Source organism: Gavialis gangeticus, unplaced genomic scaffold (assembly GCF_001723915.1).
Source record: "Gavialis gangeticus isolate Ggan-Ray unplaced genomic scaffold, GavGan_comp1, whole genome shotgun sequence".
In the NCBI taxonomy this organism is placed as follows: Eukaryota; Metazoa; Chordata; order Crocodylia; family Gavialidae; genus Gavialis; species Gavialis gangeticus.
In genome coordinates this window covers 18742275-18754075 of record NW_017729026.1, presented here as the reverse complement: position 1 = coordinate 18754075, position 11801 = coordinate 18742275, and the positions used below count along the sequence as shown (strand labels likewise).

At 44.2% G+C, this 11801-nt stretch overlaps 1 protein-coding gene across 1 annotated transcript in view; it reads left to right on the top strand.

Moving 5' to 3' along the window:
- Positions 1 to 11801, top strand: part of LOC109299700 (nephrocan-like) — a 68382-nt gene that overhangs the window by 34089 nt on the left and 22492 nt on the right. The window contains exon 3 of the mRNA XM_019520220.1: positions 8821 to 8965. Coding sequence (XP_019375765.1) covers positions 8821 to 8965 — 145 coding nt within the window. The remainder of the gene's footprint in view (positions 1 to 8820; positions 8966 to 11801) is intronic.

Here is an 11801-nt window from a genome sequence, read left to right as displayed (position 1 = left end):
TTCAGCCTGGAAAAGTGCAGGCTCAGGAGCGATCTGATGGCCACCTATAAGTTTATAAGGGGTGTTCACCAGGACCTGGGGGAACATTAGTTCACCAGAGCGCCTGAAGGGATGACAAGGTTGAACGGTTGTAAACTCCTACAAGACCGTTTCAGACTGGAAGAACTTCTTTACTGTCTGAGCCCCCAAGGTCTGGAATGGCATGCCACCGGAGGTGGTTCAAGCACCTACTTTGAACTCCTTCAAGAGAAACCTGGATGTTTTTCTTGCTGGGATCCTATGACCCCAGCTGACTTCCTGCCCCTGGGGCAGGGGGCTGGACTCAATCTTCTGAGGTCTCTTCCAGCCCTAATGTCTATGAAATCTATGAAATCTATGAACCCATGACAGACCCCTGGGGAATGCCACCTGAAATCCTCTTCCCAAGTAAGCATCTATGTAGTGTAATTAGAGGTGGGCAAAAGGCCCACTAGCCACAGGCACCAATTTAGAGGGACTGCAAAAGTGGCAGTGACCCTTGGTGCTGATCTGGCTGTTGTTAGTGCCAGCCTAGCAGCAACTACAGTTGCCTCAGCCATCCCCACTGACTAGGGTGCAAAAACTGCTTGTTATGACTCTAGAAAGAACCCAGGGGCAGATCCAGGGGGTTGATGTAATTGAAACCCTGTTACAGACCCCAGCACAGGAGCAGTAGCTTGGGACATTTTTTAAGTCCCTGAAGCAGGTAAGAATCCCCCCTCCCAGTTTCAGCACCCTCTCCCTTCTCCTCCATGCTCAGACGTACCTCTCCTCCCACTACCCCCTTTCCCTGCAAGTGCTACTGACCCCAGTTAACCCAAGAGCAAGGGAAGCCCAAGAGCCATTCCTGCCTCACTCCAGCTGGCCTGCATGAGGAGCCAGGCTCAGTCAAAGACAATAATGGCAGACAGTTTCCCTCTCCCTCCAGCCCAGTCCTCCTGAGTGTCTACTGCTATCCTGAGAGCAGATGAAGGGAGGTAGAACCCTCTTGCTGTAACTGCTGTCCTGGGCTAAGCTCCTTTCCCTGTATATCCACTCACCTGCACATAGCCTGAGCCCTGGCTTCAGCAGGTCAGGAGCAGCTGGGACAGTAGCAGTAGTGGGTAGGTCTTCCCTTCCTGAAACCAGAGGCATAAATAGAGAGGAGAAGAGAGAGAATGGAAGAGGAAGGGATGCCAAGAGCGGGGGTGGGGGGTGATTCTTGCCTAATTCAGGGACTTTAAGGCTAGGGGCAGACATTCAAAAAGCCTGAATCAATTCAGTCTTTGCAGGTTAGTCTAACCTGACTAGGCTGAACTAGTTTGAAGCCGGATAGGTATTCTTTCTGGACAGAAGGAATTCAGGCACATACCTGCAGTGGCTCAGGCTAGAAGCCCCCAGCTTCTAGTACTAGAGCAGTCCTCCCCTCCCTTCTGCAGGGAGCTGAGAGGACCAGGGCATGGCCAGGGGACTCTCTCATTAGGGAGGCCTGCCAGCACTGTCCCAGGATTTTCCCTGCTGGCTGCTCAAGGGACAGGAGTGTTGCCAGCCCCCAGTCCAGGGCTAGCACTCTGAGACAAGGGGGGGTGGGAGGAATGCATTGCATGCACCTGCTGGTGATATGGACCTTTTCAATCTCCCTCCCTGCTTCATCATACTGTCTGCAGCAAACTGAAAGTCAAGCAAGCCAGCTGGGAGCTGATAGTGATAACAATCTTTATCGCCCAATTAGCAAAACAATGGCCTCTCTTCATTACTTAAAACTTCTTAAACAGCTTACTGGCTGACCTGTTGATTAGCTCCAAACAGCCCTAAGTGGTCACTGTTCTGTCTGCCAGTGAAACTGGAGAGAGACACACGTACAGACACCTCTCAGCATTAGCTAGCATACCACATGCCTAGGGTCCATGGGGCTGGCATCTGTGCTGTGGGAGATGGGAGGGAGGCAGAGAGAGGGGTGGATTTCCTGCTTGAGCAGTGAGGGGTGTAGGGCAGGAGGAAGCCAGGCAGACCCTGCTGTGTCTGCAGTCTCTGCTGGAGCCTTACTGGAGTCTCTGCTGAGCTATTAGGGCTGTGCAAAGCTTCAGTCCCTGATTCAATTCAGTGGAGATTTGGCCTGATTCAGTGGCTGAATCTCCAAATCTGAATTGAATTGGAGGACCCTTTAATCTCTCTGACCCAGTTCAGAACCCTCCAAATCGATTTGGACAGATTCAAACAGATTCGGTGATTCAGACGTAGATAAAGCTTTAAATGCTTTTTCTACATACCTCTAAGTAGCAGGGGCTCTGAACGCTGTGGTGCTGGGGCAGATGCAATGTCCCACAGAAGCATGGGGGGCTCCCCAGTGTGCTCGGCAGCAGACCCAGAAATGGACCAGAAGCACTTCTGGTCCACCTCCTGGTCCACCAGGGAGTGCACAGGAGGCCCTCCCCACAAGTCCCCCAGCTTGGCAACTGGTGCCTCCTGGGTCTCGTGGGGGGCACCTGGGGTCTGCCTGTGGCTGATCACTGAGCCAGTGGGGTTGTGGGGGGTGGGGCCCATAGCGCTCCCTGGCAGACCCAGAAGTGGACAAGAAGTACTTCTGGTCCACTTCCGGGTTCTCTGCCGAGCATGCTGGAGAGCCCCCCGGGCTCCTCTGGGACTCTCCATCCACCCCAGCACTGCAGCAATCATAAGCTGTGCCTGTTACCTCAAGGTATGTAGAAAAAACTTTTAAAGCTGTATCTGTGTCCAAACCCCTGATTCGCCAAATCAGCATCGAATCTTCAGATTTGGATTCGGTTGAATTGAATCAGGGATAATGATCTGAGTCAACAGATTGAATCACTGTCCCCGATTCGGACCAAATCCAGATCCAAATCAAATAGGACCTGTTTCACACAGCCCTATTAGCTAGCATACCACCTGCTGGCTATGGTCCATGCTGTGGCAGAGAGGAGGAAGAGATCCCAGCTCAAGCAGTGAATGGTGAGGGGGCGGGGATAAGAAGGGCATGGGGAAGCCAGCAGACCCTGCTGTGCCTGCAAGTCTCTGCTGGAGCTCTGCCCAGGGAGCAGAGGGGAGGAGCCAGCCCTGCTGTGGAGCAGAGAGCCCCGCCCAGCCCAGAGAGTGTGCCAGGATGTTGGGGGACTCTAATTTAACTTAAACCAGCAAGGGGTATGGGACAGATATTGCATACGGTGGTTTGAGCCAAATCATTTAAGTCTGATACTACATTCAACCAGATTTATCTCAAACTGGTTTCAGCCATTTTAAAACCAGTTTATGTGCAGTGAACATCTGTACTGTTACAGGTTTAAACCAGTTTCTGATCACTTAAACTAGTTTATGTGTAATGTCTGTCCCTAGCCTAAAAAAAGTCCCTGGCTGCTGCTCTTGCAGTGTGGTCTGCCCTCCCCAGTGGAGCTACAAAGGCTGAGAGTGTGGGTGTGTGGTCACCCCTGTGGCCCCAATTGCTGCTCTCACACCCTCCTTTTTAAAATCCTGGATCCAGCCATGAAAGAGCTTCCTTGAGCATGAAGTTCCATGGTTCAATACTTTCATCTAGACTGCATTTCCTTAGCTTAATTCCCCCACCTGACCTTCAAGAACTTTTCTGAAGAATTACATTAACTGAAAGATGTCCCTTTTCTTTTGTCTGTAAAGTTGGACTTGTGTAATTAAAATTTGCAATTTTATATCAGTGCAGGCATCAGGTTCCCTTTGTACAAGGACTAACAATCTAATAATACAGGCTGAAATGGTACAAAATAAACTCTACAATACAATTTCTATTGCTTACAGGTGTAGTATGACTTGCATACAGACATACAAGCACACCAGTAGTTAAGTAAAACTTTTCAGCCTTCATTGCCTCGTTCAGATCTTGAAATATTGTGGCATTCTCTGCTTCATCCAAAAATAAAAGGGCTAAGTGAGGAACTCTCAACTTTGGGACACAAGCCTGAGATAAAGAGCAGCATAGAGAGAGCTAAAGCAACACAGATTTAGTGCATAAGAGGCACATAGTATTTACTGCTGTGTCTTGTGATTTTTTTCTTCATCTTATTTAAATTAATTCATAGCTAGTAGTAGGGTCGGAAGGGACTGGGGCAGATCATCAAATCTGACCCCCTGCCACAGGCAGGAAAGAATGCTGGAGTCAGACAACCCCAGCAAGATGTCTATATAGCCTCCTCTTAAAGACCCCCAGGGTAAGAGCAAGGACCACTTCCCTTGGAAGTTGGTTCCAGATCCTAGCCACCCTGACTGTGAAGTAGTGCCTCCTGATATCCAGCCTGAATCTGCTCTCTGTCAGCTTATGGCCGTTGTTCCTTGTTACTCCCAGTAGTGCTTGGAGGAACAGGGACTCTCCCATTGCCTGCTGGTCTCCCTTGGCCAGTTTATAGACGGCCACCAGATCCCCTCTCAGCCTTCTCTTCTGGAGGCTGAATAGGTTCAGATCCCATAGCCTATCCTCATAGGACCTGCCCTGCTGTCCTCTGATCATGCAAGTGGCTCTCCCCTGGACCCTCTCTATGTTGTCCACATCCCTCCTGAAGTGCAGTGCCCAGAACTGGACGCAGTACTCCAGCTGCGGCCTGACCAAGGTCGCATAGTGGGGAAGGATCACTTCCTTGGACCTGCTTGTGATGCATCTGTGGATGCATGACAAGGTGCAGTTAGCCTTTCTGACTGCATTGCCACATTGGCGGCCCATGTTCATCTTTGAGTCAATAATGACTCCAAGATCCTTTTCTGCCTCTGTGCTGGCGAGAGGGGAATTCTCCAGCCTGTAGGTATGGTGCTCCCCAGGTGCAGTACCTTGCACTTGTCAGTGTTGTAACCCACCCTATTCTCATCCACCTACCTCTGTAACCTGTCCAGATCTGATTGCAGTTTGTCCCTCCCCTTTAGTATGCCCACCTCCCCCCACTTCTGAGTGTCATCTGCAGATTTGAACAGGGTGCTATAAACCCTCTCGTCCAAGTCGCTGATGAAGATGTTGAACAGTGTGGGCCCAAGGACTGAGCCCTGCGGAACCCCACTGCCCACATTCCTCCAGGTCAAAAAAGACCCATCCACCACCACTCTCTGGGTATGGCCCTCCAGCCAATTGGCGACCCATCTGACCATGTAGGGATCGACACCACAGTTGCCTAATTTTTTAATGAGAATGGGGTAAGAGACAGCGTTGAAGGCTTTTCTAAAGTCCAGAAAGACTACATTCACCGCGATACCTGCGTCCAAAGATTTAGTGACCTGATCATAGAAGGCCACCAGGTTGGTCTGACAGGACCTGCCTCTGATGAACCCATGCTGGTTGCCCCTAAGCATACACTCCCCTGCTGGTCCCTTGCAGATGTGCCCCTGGATACTTTTCTCGAAGAGCTTCTCCAGGACTGAGGTAAGACTAACAAGCCTATAGTTTCCTGGGTCCTCCCTCCTCCCTTTTCTGAAAATGGGGACCAAATTGGCCCTCTTCAAGTCCTCTGGCACCTCACCAGAGCACCACGAGTGCTCATAAAGCCATGCCAGGGGATCCACAATGACCTCTGCTAATTGTCTCAGCACTCTGGGGTGGAGATCATCAGGACCTGCTGATTTGGACATGTCCAGTCCCACCAGGAGGTCCCTGACTAGGTCCACTCCAACCCTGGGCCTGGCTGCACCTCCCCTAGGACTGTCAGGGATCATGATGAGGGGGATGACCTGGTCCCTGCTCAGAAAAATGAAGGCAAAGAAGTTGTTAAATAAGTTAGCTTTGATGTCTGGTGCGACCACCAGACTTCCTAGCGTGTCCTGCAGAGGCCCTATGTTACCAAGAACCTTCTTTTTACCCCCTATGTATTTAAAAAAGGACTTCTTGTTGTCCTTGACCCATGTTGCTAGTCCCAGTTCCATCTTCACCTTATCCTTCCTAACAGCCTCCCTACAGCCCTGAGCAATGGCTATATAATCCTCCCTGGTGATGGCCCCTCCCTTCCATTGGGTGTACGCCTCCTTTTTAGCTGTGAGACGTTCCTGGATGCTTTTTGTTAGCCAAGGGGGCTTTTGAGCACTCTTGCTCCCTTTGCCCCTTGTTGGGATTGCCACCCTTTGAGCTTGGAAGATGTCTCCTTAAGAAATGACCACTCTTCTTGGACTCCCAACTCCCCTCCTCTATGGGACCTCAGTCTCTCCCCAACTAATCTCCTTAGCTCATTGAAATTAAGGTTGAGTAAATGTTCCCAATCCAAATTTTCTCTTTCAATTGATTCTAATGTTCTTAAACTTTCATTTTAGGGCTGAATTTCTCTTACATGGTCTCTTCCAGAGGGTACTTTTAACCAAAAAAAATCAGAAAAATTGACTCAGCAATTTTTTTGAACGTGAATAGTAAATAAACATGCACATGCATCATTCTAAATAATAATGATATTATTTTGTACAATATAATTGCAAATATTTTTTGCACAGCTTGCATGCCTCTTTGCTACAAACTTGAAAATAGTTCCATGGCCACGTGAATGCCTTGTGATAACCTAGCACAATTCCATTTTGAGTTAGTCATATTTTAAGCATTTAAAAATATGGGAAAATGTTATGTAAAATAATAAATTATTTTAAATTTAATTTATAAAAGTCTTCTTCCAACACTCATGGCACAGATTAGCACATACTGTGTGGAACTTTCCAGTCAGTTTGAGAGCTCAGTAATTTTTGAGCCCAACTCATGATGAGGACATAAGGAACTCATGAGGACATAAAAAAGCCAAATAAAAGATAAGACAATAAGTGTGGAATAAAGGAGTGCCTGGAGTAAAGAATACCTCCACATTGTGAAATACTGAAAACAGATGAAACTAAATTGATTAAATATTCTTTAAAATAGTTTACAAAATTGCAGTTAAATCTTTCAAACCTTTCACTCACGTCTAGTTGGCATAGCTGTTTGATACCTTCAGGAGACCAGCCAAACATGGCTATGAAGACTGAATGGCTTTCATAATTATACATCTTACTTCCATTAAAGCAGTGTTTCCCTACCTTTCCCAGCCCAAGGCACACTTACATTAATAAAAAATTTCTGCGGCACACTTGCTAAGGCATTCCCCATCCTCATACCTACTGTAGCTCATTGTAGCTCATTGCCATGGCAAAATTCCACGGCACACCTGTTAATTTCTGATGGCACACTGTTGTGCCGCAGTGCACTGGTTGGGAAAACTGCATTAAAGTAAAGCGACATATTACTACTAAATTCAACAGAAGCAGGACTGGGCCCAAAGTCCTTCAAGAACTGTGTTAGGCAATAACTACCACAGTAGTCTAAGAACACTGGCATTGCCAATGCCTGATTTAACTCTTGCTCTCTGTAGGCTTACAAGTCTGTGACTATTAATGAGGCACCTTTCACAAAAGCTATCATTTAAAAATGTGGAAATCCTTTTGTTTGCAACTGCTAAAGCAAAGGAAAAGGACAAAGGCCCCTGATTCGTATGCGAAAGAACTTTCTTCACTGGCTGTACAGAACAGTTAAGAAAAAGAGACCCCAGTCAAGATCCTCATTCAGAAGTGAGTCACAGCCATGGATTTTCCCTTCCTTTATGGAAAAACGGCTTAGTTCTCTTTCTGGACACATCATCCCTCTCCGCAGGCTGTGCAGTATACATTTTAGAGAGCCAAAGGTCTCTGTGTGAACCGTGAGTAAGTCTCAGAGCAGGAAAAAGGCATAAAACCGTTCCTGATTGCTACGACCAGCTCCATAGAGGTCTAAGTGGAAATGTATTTCAGTTGAAGAGAGGAATCTGCTATGAAGGTCACTGACTTCTGTACTTGCAGACCAGAGATCCACAAAGGTGGGATATCAGCTCATACTTTATTCTACAAGAAAGTCCCTTCTCTTGTTGATTAACTGTGGAGAAAGCGCCGTAAAAGAAACCTCAGAGTTTTCCCCACCTGAGATAAGGGAAATGGACCTTAAATGAATAACACTTTCTTGATCCTATACCACTGGACATATAGTAAAAGTTTTCTAATGTCTCACAACTATTTAATTTAAAAAAAGAATAGGAGTATCTCAATTTGGAATTTTGTGGCAACATACAAGCTGTTCAAGCCATGGGGTAACAGATTTTTTTTCATCAAACCAATCTAAACTAAGTCATTTACAGAAAACTGTGTAACTTAGATTGATTCTGCCTCAGGCTTTTTGAATGTCTGTAAGCCCATAAGAAAATGTATCATCCAGCATCACTACATTATATCAAAATGATTTGGGAAGTAAATCTATTTGTTCTTTTAAAGCTGTTTCACAGGGGAGGGGGAGGGGAAACTTGCCTGAATAATGTGAGGGAAGGGGTGAAACTTTTCAATGTCTGTTTTGGGTTTGTTTGTTTTTTTAAATGTTTTTAATACAGGGTCACAGAAGATACAAAGGTTTTATAGCCCACTATAAAACAGCTCTTTATCTTTCCCCCCTAATTCTCTGGTGTCACATTTAACAAAACTAGGAAACTGCAGATAATATGGATGTTTGCAGATTAAATGTCAGGCAATAAATAACACTAATTTCACATACCTAGAAATATAAAGGCACCTTATCATTCTTTAAGCCCCTCACTCTTTGTAATGCTTGCTAACATTTTAACCCAGGCAAATTAAGGTATTGTTTTTGCTGCCATTTCACACAGGCAAAGCACACAGTTATAACAGCCTTTTATCAGATTTCATGGTATAAAAGGGCTTCTAGTGCCTAAATACACACTCTCTGTTGCTGTTAAATGTCGCGGTTTCAGGGTTCCTGTTTCAGAAGATGTGTGTGTCTTATGTTTTACTCCTTTTGTTTCCTCTTTACAGTGGTTCAAGTACCACCTGCCCCAGAAGATGCAACTGTGACTCTGCACAGACAGTGCAGTGCTACAGAATTATAGAGATACCTACAGAGATGCCTTTCACCACCAAGAGGCTGTACATTAGCCACAGCAAGATCAAACAACTCCAGGTAAGAGAGACCCCGGTCTAAATAAGTTCTCTTTTCAGTTAGGTTTCTTTCTATCTGCTTGTAACTTTCAAGTCAAGCCCAGCAAGAGGTTCATTCCAGATGCTAAAGGTTGGCTACAACTGTACACTCTCTGCTTTTTGTTCTTCAGTTTTTTAGAGATTGTCCTGTTCCCACCACCATGGTATCAGAGTGCCTGTGTAAACTGCTTGGAGGATTTATTTCTTATATGATTCATACAGAGTTATACTGATGATCTTGTGCATACCCGTTTTATAATTAGTAACAGTGAGCCAAAAATTGATCAGTTTTTAATTGGTCACACACTCATTGCTTTACTGAGATAGCATAGCTTCTCTGAAAACTTACTTCTTCACCAAGAAAGCGTAGCTTCTCTAAAATCTAATGCATTGCTTCTCCTGCTAAGTCTGGATTTTAGAAAACAGAAATGGTTTTCACAATTAATGACACAGCATCATTTCCCACCTCCATTTTATAAGCTGATGATACAGCTTCTATTAAAAATACATGGTGAAAATTTGGTTACTCAGGACCTTACCCTATATCTTTGAAGTCAGTGTGGGAGATGTGTGCTTGATATTAATTAAAGCAATTTTTAACTGTAAATTATCTCACTAAATAAGGAAATAAATTGATTTCTAAATAATAATTCTTCTTGTTATAATAGCTTACTTTGAGCTTTCCTAGGCACCATTGAATCCTGCAATACTGTACAAAAGTTAGTACCAGATGATGTTTTTGCAGCACATGCTAAAATAACTTTTCCCTATTCTTACCGTAACATAATATTGGTACAATAAATTCAATTGATATGGCTGGACACTAGGGAAATACAGCCCTCTGCATTATACATGTTCTGTGTGCCAGTTTTCTATGAAAAGCTTCTCAAGGAATTCTCCATGAGAGGGATACATTTTTACTGAAGTATATTTGCTTTTATACCAGGAGTATCATTTTAACTGTTATCAACTATATCTTTTGTTTTTACTCTCAGGATTGTATAAACTAGGATAAAAATCACTTTGGAGCAATAGTTGGGTCTCTTTTTGCTTGTACTGTTAAGTAATCTCAGCTTTGAGAGCAATGCTGAAGTTTTACCAAAGCAAAGAATTAATTTTTGCTATTTTTTAAATCATTACTGATATCCATAATTCCCTTGCCATTGGTCCATTCCTTGGAAAAACCAGCGCTCACCAGTGTGCCTTAAATATACTTATATAGCCTGGTTAATAAACTCCTTCTTCTAGTATGTCCATTTACTATTTCTTAGGAAATGTAACCACATTTTAAGTGTGAAAGAAAAATAATATTTGCACATCGGGGCAAGAAATATCTCTATTAGCTTAATTGCCTATTTTTGTAAGTGACTGTTCAGTTAATAGTAGCTAAATAGACTTGGATTTCTGAAAAGGAAACAGATGGTTGTTATGATGCATTTAATAATGTGCTTATTATAGATACCTCAGATATCCAGGGTATGCTGCTGTGTAAAGGAAATATAGAAATGAAATAAGTGGCAGGATTGTTTTATAAACAATTTTACATGAATGAAATCACAGGGCAATTCGTTGTACTATAAATTCACTGAGCTGAACAACTGGTGTCCTTCTACGATTAATTTTGCAAAGAAAAGAAATAAGTGTTCTTTGGCTGTTTATTGTACTCAACATAATATGTGAATTTTTATTCTTTCTGACTATTTATCAAAGATCTTTAATGAAGAGTGAGCTAAGCTTCCAAATATATTTTTCACTTTTCCTTCTATGTGACTATCTTTGCTTAAAACTTCGTCCCTGACCCCAGAAGAACTTAAGCACATGATTAATTTTGCAGACATGAACAATCTTATTCAGCATATATGCAAGTGCTTACAGGATCAAGGCCTCATTTTTCAGTTTTAAAATAAATGCTTTTTCATGTGACAGCTTTCAAGAGATACTTGCTTTCTTTTCATTTTTTTTAAACCTCTCTAGCTTATTGAAATTAAAATACTACTACTACTACTAATAATAACAATAGTAATGATAATAATAAATTGTTATAACATGCATTTTGCTCTTCCCAAACTGTGAATCTAGTCTGGTCACTTTTACTTTAAATTCAAAACCATTTCTAATTAGATTAATTGAGGGTTTACATCTGCTAGTGAAATACTGTTATTGCTGTTCTGTTTTTGCTGTTTTCTGTTTTGCTGGTTTTCTGTTATTGCTACAGAAGGGCCTGTTTAAAAAATATCTGCTTTAGCAGACATAAAGGCAAAAATGAAAATGCTTTTATTCGCACTAAGTTAGTAGAACTTTGTTTTCACAGCATCTAAATATTTGGATCTAATGTTTGGGATCTGGATGTTTAGGAGTGTCACTTTACATTATAGACTGCCTAGGAAATGAGCAGGGATCTGGGTTTTCTGCTTACCATGGAAAAACATAGATTTTCCCCTTTTAAGGAGAAAAATGCAGATTTTCTCCTTTTAGGGAGAGAAATGTGAATTTTCTCCCATAAGAGAGAAAATTGCAGGGGACGGCAGGTTTCCCCTTGCAGGCTGGCAGGGTTCATGCCTGCAGGGGCTGCTTGGGGCTCAGAGGAGCAGGAAGAGGCTGATCAAGCAGGGTCACTATGGCACGTGTGTGTGTGCACATACATATGGCAGCCAGGCAGTGTGGAGAGTGATTCCCGTGGCTCCCTCCAGGTGGGTCTGGGGAAGAGGGGGAGGGTGGGTGGGGCAGACTGAGGCCCCCGTGGTGAAGAAGAGAGTGGGGCAGGGCTGGGGCGCTGCCCAGCAGAGGCGCTGTATGGGACCTGGGGTCCAGGACCAGAG